Source organism: Mustela nigripes, chromosome 15, assembly GCF_022355385.1.
Source record: "Mustela nigripes isolate SB6536 chromosome 15, MUSNIG.SB6536, whole genome shotgun sequence".
In the NCBI taxonomy this organism is placed as follows: domain Eukaryota; kingdom Metazoa; phylum Chordata; class Mammalia; order Carnivora; family Mustelidae; genus Mustela; species Mustela nigripes.
In genome coordinates, this window is record NC_081571.1 from 76,452,602 (window position 1) to 76,474,445 (window position 21,844).

General features: G+C 40.9%; 2 protein-coding genes across 4 annotated transcripts in view; both read left to right on the forward strand.

Annotated features, from left to right (window-relative positions):
* Window positions 1-1,125, forward strand: part of ERCC5 (ERCC excision repair 5, endonuclease) — a 30,022-nt gene extending 28,897 nt beyond the window's left edge. For 2 of the 3 annotated variants that reach the window (XM_059377604.1, XM_059377605.1), the window contains exon 15: window positions 429-518. Coding sequence is in view for 1 of the 3 variants with exons in the window: in XM_059377606.1 (XP_059233589.1) it covers window positions 429-1,031 (603 nt within the window). In the remaining 2 variants the exon portion in view is untranslated. Of the gene's footprint in view, window positions 1-428 lie in introns of all 3 variants that reach the window. The other variant, XM_059377606.1, reaches the window with a different exon arrangement.
* Window positions 1,126-5,365: 4,240 nt separating this feature from the next.
* Window positions 5,366-19,657, forward strand: LOC132002539 (putative methyltransferase-like protein 21E). The gene is made up of 6 exons (XM_059377570.1): window positions 5,366-5,692; window positions 5,834-6,056; window positions 6,740-6,819; window positions 16,675-16,835; window positions 17,558-17,675; window positions 18,931-19,657. Exons 3-6 carry the CDS (start codon window positions 6,798-6,800, stop codon window positions 19,332-19,334), a joined length of 705 nt encoding a protein of 234 aa, XP_059233553.1. The 5' UTR covers window positions 5,366-5,692; window positions 5,834-6,056; window positions 6,740-6,797; the 3' UTR covers window positions 19,335-19,657.
* Window positions 19,658-21,844: the final 2,187 nt, after the last annotated feature.

The window sequence follows — 21,844 nt, forward strand, 5'->3', positions numbered from 1 at the left end:
ACAAAGGGCATGACCATGTCCCAGCATGCAGTGCGTTTGCCTTCTCAATGTACCATGTGATGACCGTGTTTTTAAGAGAAGGGAAGAGTGGAATTTAGAAACAGACCCCATGAAATTGTGCTGCTCCAAAAGAAGATGGCACATTTGTCTACTGAAAAATACCTGACTGACTCTCTGAGTGCCTGGGAAGGGGGTTCTTATTGGAGATGTGGATGCAGGGTTTCAAGTCTGGTCTAGAAAATAAAATTTATTCTCAGTAAATCCTGGGGGAGAGATCTGGCTTTTGAGAGATGGGGAATGAACATTCTCTGAAAGAGTTATCCAAAGCTAGTGACTCAAGGTGGAGTGCTCTTTGATTTGCTTCAGAAAGTTGACTAACTGGCCTGACTTTTTTTTTTTTTTTAATTATTTCATTTCATTTTTTTTAGACGCAGCTCCGAATTGATTCTTTCTTTAGATTAGCTCAACAGGAGAGACAAGATGCTAAGGGTATTAGGAGCCAGAGACTTAACAGAGCTGTGACATGTATGCTGAGAAAAGAGAGAGAAGCCGCAGCCAGCGAAATAGAAGCAGTGTCTGTTGCCATGGAGAACGATTTTGAGTTCCCTGATAAGGCAAAAGGAAAAACCCAGAAGAGAAGCATAGCAAATAAATGGAAAGAGTCATCAAGCCTGAAAAGAAAGAGGCTTTCAGATTCTAAGCAAGAGAGTAAATGTGGCGGATTTTTGGGGGGGGCCTGCCTCTCGCCGTCATCTGGGACCTCTTCGGGGGAGGACTGTGAGTGTGTGTCTTCAGTGAACGTGCCACAGGAGAGAGCGGCCCCCGAGGTACCCGCTAGCCGCCCGGGTCTGCAGAGCACAGCGACCCCTGCTCCTGCCAGGGACCTAGAAGGCAGCAGCAGCAGCAGCTCTAGTGATGATGACGGAGGGAGAGTCGCACCAGTGCTGGTGACCGCCAGATCTGTGTTTGGGAGGAGAAAGGGGAAGCGGAGAGGTACAAGAGGAAGAAAGGGGAAAAGCCAATTAATTTAAAAATCATGTATTCTCCCATCATCGGGTGCAACCTAACATCTCGTAATGAATTTGTTGTGAGGAAATAATACAATTAAAAGCATTTGCCCGATTTTTGTATTGTGTGTTTTTTTAAACTATGGATGCAAAATTTGACATTTATTTTCCCACGTGTTACACTTCTTTAGTGTTTTATGTGTCATTGACTATTTCCTTGTATTTAGTCTTTGCTGGTGTTTCTGTTATCGTACAACGTCTGATGCTTTCTGCATTAACAAAAAGAAAAAAGGATTTCTGTTCATCAGTAGTCACTGTCAATCAGCATTCCCTCTGACTTTCCGATTCAGATGAGAAGGGATATATCCGAATTTCTTATTCAGTAAGAGTGGCTGTTTCTCACACCTAAATGAAGTCCTGCCCCCTGCTACTTCCCATTTTTCCTCAGGGTCCACTTAAAAGGACAGCAGGAGGGAAGCTCACTGCCGCAACAGACCTTGAAGAGTATGTTTGCTGTGGGTCTAGCAAGATAATTAGGAAACCTAGATGGGGTGCGTGATTTCCCCTGTGAGCATTAACCAAACACAGAACCTCTGTACCGTTATGTTTGTCTTTTAAAATGCTTTAGTTGGGACGCCTGGATGGCTCAGTGGGTTAAGCCACTGTCTTCCGCTCAGGTCATGATCCCAGGGTCCTGGGATCGAGCCCCAAATCGGGCTCTCTGCTCAGCAGGGAGCCTGCTTCCTCCTCTCTCTCTGCCTGCCTCACTGCCTGCTTGTCATCTCTCTCTGTCAAATAAATAAATAAAATCTTAAAAAAAAAAATAAAATGCTTTAGTTGTCATGAGCTGACTTCTGTAAATGGCTGTGGGGGGCTCATGGTTGAACCAGTGTAGGCCGGCCACTGTCAGGAGCGGCTTCCAGGGGTTGGTTCTTGTTAACGGAGACATTCGTTCTGAGTGGCCTAGCCTGGGTTAGTTTATTCTTCCTCCAGCTCCCACTCTCAGAACAGCAATTCCCAAAGTTCTGATTGCTTACAGTCACGGACAGCCTGAGGAGCTCGTTGCCAATTACCTTGAGCTTGGGTTCTTCGGCCTTCAGAGCGACTGTCTACCCACGTCTGTGTCTTTTCTGACATCTTCGGTATTTCCATCTTTACTGATTTACTTCCCTCCACCTCCAAATAATTGAAAATCTTCGGTACGCCCCTCTCCCCCCACGAGTACTAAATGCAGATACCTTTCAGACAACCTTGGACTGACTGCTGGATGCCTTTTTTTAGGCTTTCATTTATATTTACTTTTCAGCCCAACTTCTCAGATACTTGGTCTCTAGCTGCGCTTTTCTTTGCTTTTTTATTTATTCTTTCCTAATTGGAAATATCTCCTCTGTTTGTACCAGTCTTCTCTAGCAGCTTGCTTCTAGAGTTGACAATGACTTCCATGTAAATAAACTCAGATCTTTTTTTAATGTTGCTTCTCTCTGGAGGTATTTGAACACTTTTCTTGGGGGGATGGAGTAGGGAGACATTAACTTTTTCATCTTACTCTCATTTTTCAAAGCTACTTATAATTGGGAGTTTTCTGCATATATGTTTGTAAGTAATACTCTTGCTGAGATTGAATTGTGTTGCCTTTCATAGACAGTTTACATTTCTTTTGCACTACACTAGTTGGGTAAAGGCTAAGCTGCTTGTAACAAAGAGATGTTCATATACAATGGTCTACATGAGCTGGATCGTTATTTATCTCTTACTCAACAGGTTGGCCAGTCTGAGCTGGTTAGGCAGCTGTCCACCATGAGGTCATTCAGGGTCCCGAGTTCAGCCATCTCCTAGGCTGCTGTCTTGCTTGAATGTCTCGGTCATTGCTGTATCTGCATTTCAACCTGCTGGGAGAGGAAAGAATCAAAGCCCTAGCAAGCAGAATGTCCTTTGTTAAAAACCATTTCTCCTGTTGGACTGAACCGAGCATATTCTTCAGAGTATGCTAGGAATACACTGCAGTGTAATTTCTACCTGGGCTATGTACCCAGGAAAAGGAAAAATGGATACAAAACTTGTGCCATAAATATAGCACTTATAGAACATTTTGATATTTGTCCTTTTTTTTCTCTTAACCCTCTGACCAAGGCATATTCTTTTTTACCATTGAAGAAACCAGCTTGGAGATACTAATTGACTTAACCAAATTCACCCATCCAGTAGGAAAGCGTGACCTGAACCCAAGTCTTTCTTTTTTCCCCCTCAAATCTTCTTCTGTAATTCAGGGTGCAATTTTACCCATAAAATAGGTTGCCTGTTTAAAACTATCAGCAGCAAAGTAATTTATCACTATTCAAAGAGAGTTGGGTACTCATGGGTATGATGTAGGATGATGCCCATCATACACTTTTTCTATAAAATTATCTTTCAGCTTACTAATCTTTCTTCAGTTTTCTCTACCTTTGCTGTTAAACACATCTGTTGGGTTCTTTATTTCATGTATTTTCAGTTCTATTCTCTTGACTAATTTTGATAGATTCGAGTTCTTTGGTGTAATTCTTGTCATCCACTCTTTCAGTATCTTCATCACAGTTACTTTAAAGTGTGTGTTAAACAATTCCAATATCTGGTTACCTGTGGGTTTGTTTATGTTTTGTTTCTTTGTGTGGTTAGTAAACTTGGAGTGAATGCTGGACATTGTATATAAAAGATTGTAGCTATTTTGGCTCTTCCTCTGCAGAGGATTCCAGAAGGTACTCTGCCAGGCAGTGGAGGGGAAGATCGCCTGACTGAAACCAAGTGGGTTCCAGGCTGGCTGGCAGTCTTTGTAAGACTTCATGTTCCCGTTTCTCCCCCTTACTAAAAAAAGTAGTTTTTCAGGGGTACCAACTGACAGCTGGGGTGTTTCTTACTGTGAGCTTTGCTCTGCTTTCAGATACTCTTCGTTGGAAAATCAGCCTCTTGCCCTAACATCTTATTGAGTAAATGTCTTGAGTGAGGAGTTGGTGCTGAGTGTGGGGTTTATTTCTCTCTGCTTCCTGGGATCTTGGGCTCCTAATTCCTGGCAGCCTTGCCAGCTCCAAACCCTGTTCTTTGTCTTCCCAGTTCTGTGCGATCACCTGAAGTTCTGCTGGCATCCTTCCTTGTTGTCTTCCCTTTGGCTTCTCAGCCTCTTTTAAAAAAAAATTTTTTTTTTTAATTAACGTATAATGTATTATTTGCCCCAGGGGTACAGGTCTGTGATCATCAGGCTTACACATTTCACAGCACTTACCATAGCACATACCCTTCGCAATGTCCATAACCCAGCCACCCTACCCATACCCCTCACCCCCAGCAACCCTCAGCCTCTTTTTAAAAATGTATAATCAGCAAAAACATGGAATCCTTGGCTGCCTTGGCAGCTCTCTCCTGACCTCTAGTGTGTGTGTATAATACGCTTTTCTTGTTCTCAGAAGTAGAGGTGTGCTGTAAGCTACTTACAGGTGGAGACAGAAGTCTCTATGTACTTTTCAAACAGTTCAGTGTAATTGAAATAATCATTGCCTTGTCAGTTTAAGTGATCAATTTGGGGATTCTGCCTCTTAAGAAATCTAGCCCTGAGGTTTCATGGTCTTTTAAATAACTCCTTCGAAAAGACAGGTAACTTTTATTCACTAAATGATTCTTTATTCTTGTTTTCAAGAAAGCCAAAATAAAGAGAATGTACTCTTCCCAGAATTAACTGCCTATGAATAATAGTTTTCATTGTTGAGGATTTTGCAGTTTGTAGAATTTTTTTTTTTTTTTTTTACTTACCCTATTCCTTCCACAAATATATATTGAGTACCTTTTATATCCCTGTTTATAGATGAGGGAGCCAAGAAGCACATTAAGTAAATGCCTAAAAATCACAAGCAAATTTAAAATCAGGCTCCCAGACTGCTAGTCCCATCCAATATGTTAATGTGACCTGAAGTCAACTTTGTATAAAGTATTTCTTAGAAGCTGTACCTACCCTCCTCTAAGTTTATTTAACTTTACAATATTGCTCAATTTTGTTACCTGTAATAAGTTCTTATTAAGGACCTTCTCAGTGACCAGGGAGATTTATACATGCTCTGAGACGCAGCCGTGTGTGTATACGTGCAAGTGTCCAGGTAACAGATACCCTCGGCCCAGTCCTAGTAGAAGGAACTGTAATTTGATGCCTGTGCCCAGAGCATGATTGCACACATTTTCTAACTGGTGCAGCTGCCTGATTTTAAAAATGATATTCATACCCGGACAGGTGACATAAAAAGTGTGCTGCCTCCATTTCACTGAACGTCATCGCTGTGGAGTCCAAAATAACTCTTGGCACTGAAGTGAAAAAAGGGGTCACTTTGCTCAGATAGTCTTCGCTCGCGTGTAGGGGTGGTTTATATTCACTTGCTGGCTCTATGTCTATTCAGGAGACACTCGCATGGAGACACTCGCATGGAGACACTCGCAGCCCCCTCGTTTATGGGCATTCCGGCTCCACTGCTGTGCACCGGAGGCTGGGAAGCTGCAGCTGTCAGGATCCTAATCCCTCCTGCGAGGACCGGCTGCCAGCGTGTATAGTAGTAAACTGCAGGCATGCTTCGGGCTGACCTTTCCAGCACCCTCTGAGGTCTCTCCAGCAAAACAAAAGTTGTGAATGACACTTTTTAAGCTTCTAGAAACTCAGCTAACCCATTTAGGTATGTCTGGACTTAACCTTTAAAGAATGTTGACCTTAAGGTAGACAGGTGTAATGAAGACTGCTTTTTTTTTTCTTTTTTTCTTTGTTCCTTTCTTTTTTCTTTTTTCTTTCTTTTTTTTTTTTTTTTTACCAATGGAAGAGGAGCTAAATTGGGAACAAAAGGCGCGTGACCACGTTTGCTGTTGTTTAGCCAGTGACCTCAGGGACCGGGTGTTACTGAACTTCACGCTTTCCTCACTCGTAAGCTGCAGGGGAAAATGATTTGTCTTCTGACCTACTGAGACATACTGCAAAGAACAATGCGGTGGCTGTGAAAAGTGTTCTGGGATCCTTGGAAGAAAGGAGTGCTATATAAATTCACGGTAGTACTGTGATTATTTATAATATGAACCAAAACTGAGGTGTAAATTATCAAATCGTTTTTGCCCAATGTTGGAATTTAAACTTACTTGCATGATATGCTTTATTTGAGAGGGACAAAATAATTTCTTCAGTTTTAAATGTATTTGCTGAGATGATATGGGTTCTTTAAAGGGAAAGCTCCTCAAAAGGCCATTTGGTGGTGGGGCTGTTAGACATTGGGTACTTACTAATGATGTGCTGATAGAAACCAGTGAACTTTGCGTGTATTTTAGCTTAATCCTATGGTTTTTTCACTACACTGAACGAAATTCATTTTCTCCCAATGTTTTAACACCTCTTAAATGTGAAGATGAAGATTGCTATCTGACCAGTCATTATAAAGATGGTGTCTTTCTTGGTGATAGCTGAGGTAGTCTAGAGTGAAATAATGTCTTTGCTTCTTCCAGTAGCTTTTAAAACCTCTGACTCTGAAGCCTTTGTCTGAATTTTGGTTTGTATTGGATAGCTTGTGTGTTTGGGGGGTCTATCTTAAATCATGATTTATTAATATACAAAATTTTGATAGAATTTTCTATGCTATGTTTGATGTTACTTAAGCTTTATTAGGTAAATGTAAAAGCACTTAAAACGTGCTTTTGAATTGATTATTACCATTTGACATCTTAATATGTTATTCGCTTAGTTTTCAAGAACTGATCAAGAAAACATCAATATATAGCCATCGATTAGTTCACTGCTTAATGGATCCAGGAGCTGAAAAAGGTAAATTATTTTATGTTTCTTTATATTATTTGACAAATTCTAAGAAGACAGACAACTAATAGAATATAAGTGCTTACCTTCTCAGTGTTCCCTAATGTCTTAAACAGAGCTAGGACTTATCAGTTGCATATTGTATCTTGGCTTGTGTTTCCTAACCTGAAAATATCTATAATGTGAAATGTCTACTGCTATACCTATGGTCCTGATGGTATGTTAGAGATTATTTTGGCCAACAAATTAAATATATAGACTTGCTAGCTAAGTGTGTAGAGTTTTTTTTTTTTTTTTAAATATGAAAAAGAATAGATTTTTTCCCCCAAGTGCTATACACTACATACATGACTGTGATTTCTAAAATATTCCTTTTAAGATAGGAAGGGAGATAAAAATAGTTTTGTGTACAGCTACAAGTTTTTATGAATGCCTGCATTTAAGATGTTTTTAAACTATAAAAATGTTTTTAGCCTGTGTTTACGGTTCCTCTGAGGTATTAATAGAGACAAATATATAATGTGACTTGACCTTTCAGTATGAGGAGAATTTAAGTTTGAATTCTGCTCTAATTGTAGTTATTTGAAACTGACCTCCCATTTTTACATCATTTTTAATATCAAGAGTGACTTTGCATGGATTATGTAACTAGCCCCATTGTCTTGAGATAAAAAGTGCAGACAAACACTGCCTGAAGAGCTGGTACTACGTTTTTGTAGAACATTTGTTGTACAAATTTAATTATCTTGGCTTCTTTCTTCTCCTTTTTCCTTTATCCACACATGGACATTTTCTAAGAAATGTAGTCCTGGCTTTTTTCCCCCCGCTTCCTTCTTTAGGCATACCAGGTGGCCTCTACCTAGGTAAGCATATCTTTAGGCCAAGAGAGCTGGGAGTATGCCCAGTGTTGGCAGCCTACATGTCTTCGACACAATGGTTTTACTGTAGTGATTTTTGCAAACCTAAACATTTAAAGTCGTAATCACTTAGAGAATCCAGCCATTTAGATGTTTTGAATGAAGATTCAGTTTCTGTGCAGTTTATGAATAAAATTTCACCATTATCATTATCATTAGTAACAATGCTTGATTTCAACTGTGCATACAATAATTTGGCAGATTACAAAGGAAATGGAAGAAGTTCAAGGTACGGTTGAAACAGAACTAGTATTAAAATATTTTATAACACAAGAAAGCACACCCCATAATCATCTAGATAGCCAATTAAAGCTTTAAAAATATGTTCGCAGGCAGATTAAGTGTGTGCTGTTGGGGCAGGATCAGATGGCTTTTTGTTGGAAAGACTTCCACTAACCAGAGGAACACTCAGTTCTTCAGTGCTGAAGGCTATTGACCTTACCTCTCCTAACTCTTATACTTAGTATGTTGCGCTTGAAAAAGATGCGACAAGCCTTATAGTCCAGTTCTTCTATTTCCACCTTGGCCTGAAGGTCCAAGAATTATACGACATCACTAAGTTACACACAGATTAATGTTAGGACTATGATACATACCAAATAGTCCTCTGTGTATAGTTTCTAATCCTGCATTAAGAATCTAAGCTTCTAAAACCTTATCCACATTAACTATTATGAGTATCTTGTGTTGCCGACCTCCTGGTGACAGTTACTCTCTAGCCATTAGCCCATGTTATAAAATAGCTCCACAGGGTCTGGGGCCCTGGAGCAGGTTCCTCCGAGCCCCGGGCTCAGTGATTTCTGTGCATGACTCCCAGATCTTCCCCTGCTTACTTAATATCCTCTGTACTACCTTGCGTCTGTCCAGAGTCCTCTAGAAGCAGATGTTCAAGTGGGATTATATGTGCAGGAGATTTATGGGGGGAAATGCTTGTGGACGATAAAGAAAGAAGGGACAGAAATGGGCGGGGAGAGCCATCAGATCACGGTGCAGGTCTGACACGGGAGAGAGGAGAGGGGGCGAGTCACCTGCTAGCTGCGTGTCATCTGTGAAATGGGAGGGAAGTGACATTAGCGGGCAGCCCCCGGGGAGGGAGGGCCTCTGAGGAGCCGAAGGGACAGAGCTGGAGACGTGGCATAGCTGTGCTTCCAGTGGTACCCTCCCTTAATCCGAACGGCACACCTCTGTGGCCAGCACGTCATACCACAGAGTAACACACGTTAAAAAAATAATTTCCCTTTGCAGTTGTACACCTCTGCACAACCTATATTTTCTGTCTCAGTTTATGGCAACTACATGTCTCCGGCTGCCCAGAAGTCTAGAATCATCCTAGTCCCTCTTCCTCATGCCATTCATTGTTCCATCCCGCGTGTTTTTACCAACTCGTGTTTCTGACCCTCCTTCCCTCTGACAGCACGATTGCCTTCCTTCAGATCTTCATCGTCTCTTCTAGTGCCTGTTGTAAGTACCTCCTACCTCCCTGGCTGCCCCCGCTCGGGGTCAGCACTCTTTGTTTATCCTCTCTTTGTCGGACTCTGTATCTGCATGATCTTTCCGAAAATTCAAATCCGGTCACATTCGCCTTCTGCCTAAAATTCTTCTGTGCCTCATTATCTCTAATAAGACAAACTCAAGACTTTTTAGCATGACATAAGTATTTTACCTCATGCTGCAACCCCCACTTATCCTACATTTTAGTTCTCAGAATTTCCCAAACTGGAAAACTGGTCAAGAGTCTTGTTGCCAATGGGCTTCTGCTCGTGCTGTTTTCTCTGCACGAAGTGTCCTGTCCTCTCATTTGACTTGCAGACTCATCATCGTCAGGGCTTCTGTGATTCTTTCCTGAGCTCTCTCTTTCTACTTTTGAGTCTATCTCGTTGCTATCTATCTATGTTGCTCTATCTTTATATTCATAGTGCCCAGATACTGAATAAAATGAGTGAATAAATGAATTAGCTGTAACTGAGGCCTGTTGGCTAGTCTTGCAATTTGTTCATTGATAATGATCTCACGTTTCTTGTCCCCAGTCCGTTGGCTCTTCTCAGCATCTAGTATAATGTATTATTTAGGGATATCAGATGAAAATCTTTCTCAAGCATCTTTATATATCTTTACAGAGTTGGGTTATGAAGAAGAAAGTTTATTTGAGTAGTTCTGTTGCTGTTTAAGGGACATATCAAACTATAGTCTGAGGCAGTAATTTTAATGTGATAGTTGATGGACTACAGGATGTCTAATTACCAATGTGAGACTCACTCATCAACACATGGTATGTGTTTAAAAAGTAACCTGAACAACTACCTACAAAGACTAATACATTTTCCACATATTGAATAAATTGACTCTTAAATATATCAGTCTGCCTTAAAGGTCTTCAGAACACAAGTTTGAGTGTCAAGTTTGCATGTTGCACTATTTCACACGCTCAGAAATTCATACTTGGCTTCTAGACCCAGTGCTGCTGCCTTAGTTCAGCTCTGGCATCTTTTGCCTGGAATATTGCAATAGTCTTCCAAGAGCTTCTAATAGGTAGCCTTTAGCTGCTGCCCAGAGGTGAGCGCCTCAATGACAAACTTGCTCATGCCAATTCCTGCCCCAACTCCTCACCTTGGAGGACAAGGGTCAACATTTGCTCTGTTTGTTCCCACAAGTGCAATCCCAATCTGCTTCCTTGGGCTTATTTTCTACAACACCCCAACAGGTACCTTGTACACCAGCTCCGTGGGCTTTTGACCACTCCCCTGGCCCGTCTCCCCATGGTGGCAGGCAGTTCATCTCCCTTCTCTGCCTGGCAACCTCCCTCTACCTTCCACATACTCAAATATCTCCTCCTTAAGAACGCTTCTCCTGATTCACCAACGAGTGGTGCTTCCCAAAGCACTTTAGAAATACTTCTCTGACGATGTTTATCATGCTTCTTTCACAATTGTTTAGGTGTCTGTCCCCACAACAATCCCAGCAGCAGACTCTGAGTACAACTCATTTTTTTTTTTTTTTTCCTATTTGGATGCTGAGTAGTCCAATAAAAGATGATTTGTCTTTCTTCTGTAAATGTAACATTGTCTGACTCACTTGGTCAAAGAGACAGCCTCTGTATATTCTTGAAACTAAGCAGACCTCCAGACAAAAAGTATTTGTGAACTCTTTTTAGGAATTAGTTTTAACATCAGGCCCAAGGCCTTGACATTGCTGAGGCATTCAGAATTCTATCTTTCAGGTTAGCCTGTGACCACTTACTAATCAGAAAATACCTTTAACATCTTTTTTTTTTTTTTTTTTAATCTCTAGCTATTTCTAAGAAGCATATGACATTCATCGTTGAATAGAAGATTCAGTTGAATGACAAGTCTCTTTCATTTAGTAGAGGGGATTTTACTTTAGATTTTGCTGACAGGTTTTCCATGACAGCCCTCAAATGGAAGCTTAAATTCACCTGTCATAGCTATTAAAGACATTTTTTTTTTTCAGTGTATTTCTGTGATCTGACCCTTTCATTTATTATTGTTGTTATTGACCTTAAAAGTATAGAAGAGAGGAATCTAGAGAGTGCTTCTGTTTTTGAAGTCTTGTGGCAATCTAGCCTCTGAAGTGAATTCACTGTTAGATTTTCATCCTAAGAAAAGCATCATCATAACATACCAGAATCCTGCTAATTTTCCCTTCATGCTTGAAATTGTTAATTCTCGGGAGAACAAGAACACCTGGTAGATTTTATTCACTATCAGCAAAGATTAGTTGAAGGAAAATGGTGTTAAATCTTTCTTGTATCAAAGAACATTAAAATAAGATGAGCCCAAAACAGCAATGTAATTGTAATATTGTCTTGATTATGCCTTATTTACAGTTTGTTTTGAAATTTATGTTTTAATATCAAACTTATTAATAAAATAATGCTCTAAGATTATAGTAGATGGCTTTTATCTAAAGATACAGATATCAGCTTTCTGCTTTTCATATGAGAAAGTCAAGATTCAATGTTTTGTGTGAAATTACTCAGTTTTAGTTACTTGTCTCAGGGCCTAAGTGTTAGGTAACAAACAGAATATGTGTGTGGCAAAAATATTCTTTAGAAATGCAAATTAGAATTCCATTGTATGATAATGCTATTAATTTTTGCATGAAATTGTTCTTCAAATCTTAATGAAAGGTCAAAGAATATCTACTCATTCATTAATCTTCTCAAGATTCAATCCCATATTCATTAAATAATTAAGCATGTATTTTAAGAAACATATTCTTTGAATAGTATTTGGGGACTAGATTTCTCCTTTTTATTACGAGGCTCACATAAGGCTCTATGGTGCATCTTACAGATTCGTTTCAGAGGTGCTTGTCGAATATTGCTAAAACTTAATATTAAACATGTCTTTTGACATAAATAAATGAGTACTGTTAAAATTGTTAAATAACTAACAATGTAAATAACTAACTACTGTTAAAACTGTTACCTCAAAATCTTAAAATTAAAGTTAATGGTGAAAAAGCAGCAAAGCTTTAAGATAGAAATAACTGCACTTGTGTATTTGCTTTTAAAATCCTACATGTTATATCTAGACAGATTATTTTAAGCCGCCAAGCTTGGTACATTTTGGTTTCCTGTTATAAATGATGTTATCTTTTTATCAGACTGACTTCTTCAGGAATGCCTGTAGTGTTTATATAGTATTTAAATGCAAAAGAAAATATTAATATGAAACATTATCAATTAAATTTTATTCAACCTGATCATATTTTCTGTATAATACATAGTCATCTTAGGTGTATAATTAATTTTAAATGACCACATATGGATGGATAAAGTTTGCTCTTTTAAGTGTATCTGCAGTTAATAGTGGCTATTGTTGTTTCTTTAAATCTCTTCAAAGATCCTTTATTGGGAGGATAGTATAAGTAATTTTTGAATATAATAATATATTCACTCATATGTTTTTAAATCTTACTTCCTTATAAAGGTAAAGATGTGGCCATCCTAAAAAAATATGGCTGGTTTTGTTTCTTTAGAGTAAAAAAACCCCAGGAATCATCTGTTATTATACTGTTGTTAGGACCATAGCACTAATCTGGTCCACTAACCTTTAGAGGAAACTGCAAAGTCAGAGGCGTCAGACTGTAGCCGTAAATATTCACTGGCAAAGTTTTCATATCAAAGATTGGAACTTTAGGAGATGCTCCTGGGATTTAGTGTACTCGAACATCTATTAATCCCTGACACCTTGGGTGGCTTGTCAAAAAGTGCTCCACTTACCAAGAGTATGCACGGAGGCCCAAGAGGGCACATTCAGCGAAAGGTCAAGGAAGCAATTACTGTTTCCTGCTTTTCCCTTAAGAACTTCCACAGCAAATGCTTCCCCCTTCCCCCACCTCATCTTAGCAAGGCCTGTGAATGGAATGAAATGAAAGTTCACTTTCCAGTAAGACACATTACCAATATTATTTGGTTCTTAGAGCTCTTCTTGCATGTGAACAGATGCCATAGTTGAAGAAGTACAGTGACATAGATTTGAAGAGGTGGCTCTTGCTGAAGATGATCAGTTTTTCATCTCTTTGTTTTCCTGTATCTCTGCCCGGTGTCAGTGTTTGTGCTGGTGGTGGGGCGGGTGTACACTGGTCCCTTCCTATGGCATGAAGTCAAGTTAGAGTTTTTTTGAGGAGTACCTGGTTCTGTGTGGATCCTTAGAAGGATGCTATAGAAGGATCGCAGAATTTAGGACAGGAAATCTTTTTTTTTTTTAAAGATTATTTATTTATTTATTTGACAGAGAGAGAGGGGGGGGGCAGAAGCAGGCTTCCCACTGAGCAAGGAGCCCGATGTGGGCCTCGATCTCAGGACCCTGGGATCATGACCTGATCCAAAGGCAGACGCTTAACAACTGAGCCACCCAACCCAGGCACCCAGGACAGGAAATCTTGTTGACAGGAAGTGCCCCCCTGGGACTGGGGCCTCTGAGTGTCAAACTTGATCTACCGCCATCTAGCCATTTTGCTCCCTGAATACTGGGGAATGATATTATCGGAGCTCCTAGGACAGAGTTGAAAATAACATCTCTTAGGACTTAAGGACTTAAGATGTCACTTCCACTAATTCTTACCTCAATGCTGTGGAAAAGTTTGAAAGTCTCTTGAGGCTTTCACATGCTCTTGAGTCCAGAATTTTTAAGACTGGAACTGGAGGGGCTCCTGGGTGGCTCAATGGGTTAAGTCTCTGCCTTTGGCTCAGGTCATGATCTCAGGGTCCTGGGATCGAGCCCCACATCGGGCTCTCTGCTCTGCAGGGAGTCTGCTTCCCCTCTTTCTCTGCCTGCCTCTCTGCCTACTTGTGATCTCTCTCTCTCTGTCAAATAAATAAATAAAATCTTAAAAAAAAAAAAAGACTGGCACTGGAGAAATATACATATATTTATATATAAATATATATATATTATATATATATATATTCCCCCCCCCTACATTTTCCTCTATCCTAAAATTTTGGAACATGTTTTAAAAATGAAAGTTTGGTCACCTTGGAGCTTACTTTTTTTAGGAGTGATAGACCAAAAAACCAGTGGTGTCAGATTTTGGCTTAGTATTGAGAAGAATTTTCAATAATCATTTTCTGAATGTACCTTGTGAAATAACATATTTATCCTCATTGGAAATATCCAAAGAGGCTGACGAAGCTGGACATGTAGTTTACACCCAGCATGAACGTGAAGGGCAAGGGTAGACTAGAAGGTACCTGAAGGGTTTTCCACCTTGACATTCTAGGATTCGCTGACATTTTAGTTTTGAGTGGTGCATCTGTTTTAAAGCTTTGATGATTGCAACGTTGGAAACTGAAAGTTTTTGATTTTTGAGATTTGGGAAATAAGTTTTCTAGGAGGAACTTTTCTCCCATGAAGACCAGAATGAGAAATTTTTGTATTGCTCCCAAATTTCTTGGAAATACTTGTATTTGTTATTTGTTTATTTACTTGCTTATTTTTGGATCTCAGGACTGAGGTGTGAGTTAACCATCCCCGTCAGGTCATGATGCACTCCCATCAGGCAAGACCCCACTGTTGTATGTATGTCTGTCTGCATGCTCCTTCCTTCCTCCCTCTTCTCCCGTTCCTCCCTCCTTCCCCTCCCCTCCCCTGCGCTTCCCTGCAGCCTCTTTTAGGTATTGAGAACCATGCTGAAGAGAACTGGGCCTGGATTCAGTGCCGGGGTCGGGGAAGTGGCCGGCAGGACTCTAGCCAGACTCAGAGAACAGAAGCAAGACTTGAAGTCAGTGGGCTTTAAGGATTGGTATAGGAAGTACATAACTTCTCTATTAATGCAAATCATCGATCAAAGCTTAAACTTAAGACACAATTCCTTCTTGAAGCCTTTCCTTATTGACCTCCACACCGTGCATTCCCCCTTCTTTATTTAGCTCTAAAATTTTCTTTTATTCTAGAGGCATAATCGACTAGTAAGAATTATTTATATTTAAGATGCATGAATTATGTTCTGATATATATAGACAGATGTATAGATACATAGAAGTGAACACGGCAATCAAGTTAATTGACATTATCCATCACTTCACAGAGTTACTGTTTTCTTGTTTTTGGGATGAGAACAGTTAAGATTTTTTCTCTTAGCAAATTTCAAGTATACATTATCATTAACTATAATCAGCATGCTATGGATTGGATGTCCAGAACTTATTAATCTCATGTAAATGAAACCTTGCCCCCTTTGATCAACATTTCTCCATTTCCTCCACCCTGGCCCCTGGCAACCACCATTCTACTCTCTGCCTCTATGAATAAGTATAGAATTTTCAATCTGGGACCTCACAATTCAGTATTTTTGTTTGTATGGTGATCTTGTTATATTACTTAGTTTCATGACCAAGATATAATGAATTATAATAACGATAATGATTTACTGAGCTCCATGTAATAGCCAAGGTGTGAAGCACTTTACATACAGCATCTTGTTTAAATCTTCCAGCACTATTTGGTGGAGTTTCTTCTATCTTCCACATTTTACAAAGGAGCTAACAGAGACTTAGAGAAAGATGTGTATCTTGCTCCATAACAAGTTTGTAATTCTTAGAGACAACTAGTTTTTAAAAATTACATTCTAGCTTTTTAGGAGTAGAGAAGAGGTTTTGGAACAATCAAAAAAGAACTCACATTTTGGCTCCTTCATTTATAAGTTGCATGAGCTTGGTCAAATTAATAAGGCTCACTGAATCTTAGTTTTTGTTACCTATAAAAGTGCAAATAATAATGCCTACCTCCAAAAACTGTTAAAAAATTACATGAAATAAAATGAAATACATATTGAAATAAATATGTAATAATGAAATATCATATACAATATATTTAACATGGTCTAGTGTGTTAACTATATACTCAGTAATTGGTAATTTTGCTTATGAACATGACTTGATGTCACAGGTGTTAAGATGCCATGAGTTGCCCCAAAGTAATAGTATAAAAATAAGTAATAATAAAATAATACAAAGATATCATGTTAGATGGTATTAAATATCTTTAGCCCGAGTAAAGGTGGATCATAAAGGGTTTACTACAATACATTATTGACATAGCGGCTTAGTTTGTAGTCAGTTTGAACAGTCAAGATAATATGTTCCATCATCAATCTTCCTCTTGTTCTAGATGAAGAGATTGGTAGCCCTTGAAATATGTTGCTTTTTAAAAAGTTATACCAGTTATAATTTGTTTCACGTGGCTTTGCAGAAATGGAAATCACTTTGGTAAAAATCAGAAAGCTGTGGGTTTTAGCTTGGAAGAAATGGATGCTTATAGTATGAGTAATTTTAAAATAGTTTACCTTACTCTTACGCTGCACCTAAAGTCAATGAATAGAAGTAACTTAGAATGAGTAGAAATGCTACCTTTCCATCAGGCTCTTTTTCCCGATTCTTACCAACACAACCACAACCATTGACCTTTTCTTTTCCTTTCAGTGAAGAGAGATGATGACAAGAAGGTGGTTGCAGAGATCATGGCAAGATGTTTTGTCCCAAGCCTAATAACAATCACCCCCTGGGAGGAATTTCACTTTGTCGGTCATGAGATTCGGATTACTGAAGCCATGGATTGTTACGGTGCTGTTGTTTGGCCATCGGTATAATTTCACACAAAATTTTCTATATTTCAATGGTTTTCCAGTCAGTTTTGTTCCTTGTTGTGTACCATGTAGAAGGAAGAAATAGGTCCCATGGTTCTATTTTGTGAATTCAAATAATGCTAAAACTTGTAAGTCACAAAAATTGGGAAAATGCTTCCACCAATGAATCCCATTTTTGACTTGTAGGGTTAATAGAGATTGCTGTTTAAACCTCCAGTGTTTTGTGATGATGGTAGTTTAGAATAGCAAACGTTTTTACTTCCCGTTCAGCTGGTTCCATTTGAGTTAAATAATCGTAATGAAATCTATCACTCAACATGCAAAATGTTCTACAAGGCCACCAATCCTTTACCAGTTGTCCCAAAGGGTGCAGAACCCCCCTTCCCTCCACTGTCTGCCCCAATCCCACACACTTCTTTTAAATGATTATTTTTAGAAGTTGCTTTCTTTAAAGACAACCAAACTTAAGCAACTGAGTTCCATAGTTTCTGTTTTCTCATCTCACAATCCCCAAGGACTTTTTCTAGTCTAAATGTTGATCCTGTTGGAGGATGTGCATCTGTTGATAATTTTCTGTAGTGGTGTGTACATATTCACGCATATATTCACACGTGTATACGTCATAACATTAGTGTATATGATTTATCTAATAGACTTTAATTTTAGTTTCTGATATTACTTGCAAAGCACTACTCTTTTCTTTTTTAAAACTTTCATAGGCCCTTGTTCTATGCTATTTTCTGGAAACAAATGCAAAGCACTATAATATGGTTGACAAAAATGTGATTGAAATCGGAGCTGGAACAGGGCTAGTCTCCATCGTGGCGAGTTTACTTGGTAAGTATTTTTGATTCAATAGGGTCAGAGAATTCAACGAACAGATGTTATTAGCTGCTTTTACTTTCCAGTTTACTCTGACCCTAGGCCTATTTTTAACTCCTTAATTGTTTGAATGGGCTTCATCAGAAACACTACCAGTTTTGGTTTTTTTAATTTAAGATTATTTATTTGACAGAGAGAGAGAGAGAGAGAGAGATAAAGAGATCACAAGTAGGCAGAAAAGGAGGCAGAGAGAGAGAGAGGGGGAAGCAGGCTCCCCGCTGAGCAGAGAGCCCCTTAGTTCTCTCCCAGGGACCTGGGATCTCCCTGGGATTTCTCTTTCAGGACCCTGAGATCATAACCTGAGCTGAAGGCAGAGGCTTAACCCACTGAGCCACCCAGGCGCCCCTACTGCAGTCTATTCTTGCCTGATGACATGGAATTGGCCAATCCTAGATTTATTTACACAGTATTTTCAGGCTTTGCCACAGTTCATAGTTTACTTTAAGGGCCAAATTTTATTGATTATTGGTTTCTACAACTTTGCCTCTTCTAATTTCTTCCTTCTATTATTCACTTTTAATTCAGAGATGGTTCATATCTTCTCCATCCAAGTAGTCTTTCCTGCATCTGTGGTCTTTGGCTATAGGAACACTACACTCACATGGTGGCTAGGTTTTAAACATTTTTTTTGGTGGGAATATTCATACTTGTAAGGGGGTCAAGCTGAAAACTTGGACATAAATATGGATGTCATGACACTTTCAATGTGATTCTGCTGAAAAGCCCTCTTTCCACGCCATGCACCTCCTGTTCAACAACAGGTTGCCCGGCGTAGTCTACACTCACTTGGCCTCGTGTGACTTGGGCTCAGAATTCTTTTAGTGAAGAACAGGTGCGTCTTTCAACAGTGACTTCTGATTGCTCCACAGAAGGTTCCAAAATTTTCTCTTTCTCTAACGTATTTTTCTGTTAGCAGGTACTAGATAAATAGCAAATAGCCACAGCAACAGTAATCAAACAAACAGAAAACCCAGGAGAACAGAAAAATGCAAGGGAGTTAAGAAGTGCTATGGGAATCTAAAATTTTTTTAAGGGGAGGCATAAAGCTGCTTTAGCATCTGTTTTGAAGGGATTTCCCTCCTGTGTGTACTGACCAGTCTTTCCTTGGGGTTAGCCATTGTGCAGAATTGCAGATGCATGCTGGCTTGAAACCTGATTGCTTTACCTTATCCCTCAAGGGTTACTTTTCCTACTGTTCTTGGTTTCATAGGTGCACACGTGACCGCCACAGATTTACCTGAATTACTTGGAAACCTGCAATATAATATTTCCCGAAACACCAAAATGAAATGTAAGCATTTGCCTCAGGTTAAAGAACTCTCCTGGGGTGTAGCTTTAGATGAGAACTTCCCCAGGTCTTCCAACAATTTTGACTATATCCTGGCAGCTGACGTGGTCTACGCCCACCCTTTCCTGGAAGAACTCCTCATTACCTTTGACCATCTGTGCAAAGAATCTACCATCATCCTCTGGGTCATGAAGTTCAGGCTGGAGAAAGAAAATAAATTTGTAGATAGATTTAAGGAGTTGTTTGACCTGGAGGAGATTTCCAGTTTCCCTAGCCTGAATATTACATTGTTTAAAGCTATGAAGAAAAGTCGGAGGAGTGCATGATACCCTCAAAGGAGGGCTTCGAAAGCAAAGGGGATTTCTAGTAGAGTGTTCCTTTAAAGAAGATCCTGGATGATCTGACATAGCACTGCCTTTCCCAAGTACCCCCTCCCGCCCCCAAACTTGCCTCACCCCAGACAGGGAGTTTCCTAGATACAGCACCTGGTTCTGGAGGGTGGTCCAGTCATAGCGTGTAGTGATTGATTAGGACAAGGCCTGCTTTCCTTATCCTTCTATAGCACCGTTTATTATTATTGTTATCATTCTAATAAATGATACTGTTATTTTTAATGTAGAACTATAGGATAATTTTTAATATCTCTAAAATGAACATTCTTATTGTTTTTAATGTAAGCTTCTCTGGTTCTCTCTTTGGGAATAAAGAAAGAGCTTATAATGGGATCTGCAAGTAAATCTGAAAAGGCAGAGGCATAATGTGACGGCAAACGTGAGATTTCATTTTGTGGTTTTCATCAGTGCCAGTTTTTAGGTGGTCTCTTGTCTCTGCTTGGTGGGGCGGGCCTTGAGCGCAACCTCCGAAATCAATCACGCTTGTGGATTTGAGGTTATGGGCAAGGACATTTCACTCTAGTACATGAAAAATGAACGGAAGCAAACAGAAACACAGTTGAGAGTTTGGAGGAGTTATTGTTTTATTTTTAAGCCAAGTACAGCTATGTTATATAACAGAAACAGAGATAAATATAAAAACTTTGGGTTGAAAATACCCACGAAAAGATTCAGGCCTCTAATCGCTAATAACCAGACATAGGACTGGTTTTAAAGTTGAAAGCTTTTGTGATGCACATATATAGACCGAGATATCTGAAATCCTGTGTGATTTTCTTCACATGGACCTTAGGGATTAGAACAAAGACCGAAGTAATTAAGTCAGTGCAAGGAGGGAGAGATAAGGATTGCGTCGCAGTGGTTCAGACTCCCTAGGGGGGTGGCTACTCCTGGAGTGTTCTTAGGCTGTCACAGAGCCCTGGGGCGGTGCTTATCCTCCGAAACCCAGCCCTGTGCTTTGCTGGAGGTTCTCAGGGGTCCAGCACGGCTGCCAGGATGACCGCGCAGGCCCCGGGCTGTAAGGGGGGTGCAGAGGAAGGCCCAGCAGATTTCGGGTTGTGTGGGCGCTAGGGCTGCCGGCCGGTGCCTCCTGCATTGACGTGCTCTCTGCCGGTGTTCACCGCCCGGTACTACAGGAAGGCATGTGATCCTACGGCCTTTCTAAGTAGCTGAGGGACCCTCCATCCCTACCCCTACTTCACGACCGGCGCTGCTGGGGCTGACGGGGTGGTCGCTTGGCCCGGGCACCTGGGCGCACGGGGCCTGTCTGAGCCCGGGGCCTGTGTTCTGGCCACCGCACTGCTTTTAGGCTTTTAAAGCAGCAGTTCTCAAGCTCTTTTGGAAATGAGTGACGTCCTCTCTTCAAAAAGGGGTCAGTACCCACAAAGGAAAGCAAGTACATCCGGAGAAGTGCGGATCGCGCCTCCTCACACTTTCCGTCTTGTGTCTGGCTTTAACGCGGTGGTCAGGGCGGGCGCGTTGGGAAGGTGACGCGCAAGCAGAGCAGGAAGGAGATGAGGGGAGCAGCAGCGTGTGTGTCTCGGGACGCGGGAAGTGTGCTCCACGCCAAGGGACAGCCGTGCCCCAGGAGCAGGCCCGTCGTCTAGCAGAAACAGCGAAGGCCAGTGTGTCTCGGAGCGGGGTGAGCAGGGGACACTGGTTCGTCTCAAAGGGGGCCAGGTCACATCCAATCTTTATTGCTATCTGGCTTCTTCAGAACTAGACTCTAAGGTGGAGTCTGGTCGTTTATCAGGGAGGGAGTACCTCTCGGATGGAGACCTGTGCGGAGGAGGGGGACAGAGGCAGAGGTCGAACTGCAGTGCAGGTCCAACCACACGGGGCCCTGAGCTGAGAGTGGCCTTTCTGAGTGGTCCTGTGCTGGGGTAAGCCTTCTGGCCTCGAGGACCCATGTCACTCCGTCCCTGGATATGGGCTGCCCCGGGAAGGCTCTGTGACCTTGCATGAGGTGACTCTTCAGCGGAGGGCGTCTTGCAGCAGCAGCCAGGTACTAAGTTTTTCTGAAGGGGATCTGCGCAGAACATCACAGTGTGCAGCACTGCCCCTAGGGCTGTTGAAAGAACTTTGGCTTTTTCTCCAGCAAAGGGGAGAATCAGCGGATGATTTGGAGTTGAGTGAGACAGTCTCGCCCTGCGTGAGGACCGCTCTGGCTGCTGCTTTGAGAATACTTACAGAGGGCCAAAGGGACCAGTGAGGAGGTTGCGGCAGCTGTCCAGGTAGGTGAGGAGGAGCCTGTAGCAGGGAGTGGGCGCTAGAGGTGGTGAGAAGTCTTCCTTTCTGCACGCTTGGAAGCTGGAGCCAGCAGACCTTCCCGCCATGTTGAGGAGTCCAGCCTGACTCTTAATTTGTGTTTGATCCCAGCTGCTGGATGTCAGGTTAGAGTCATCGGTGTAGAGGGGGCTCGTAAAGCTCATCGGGGGAGCCAG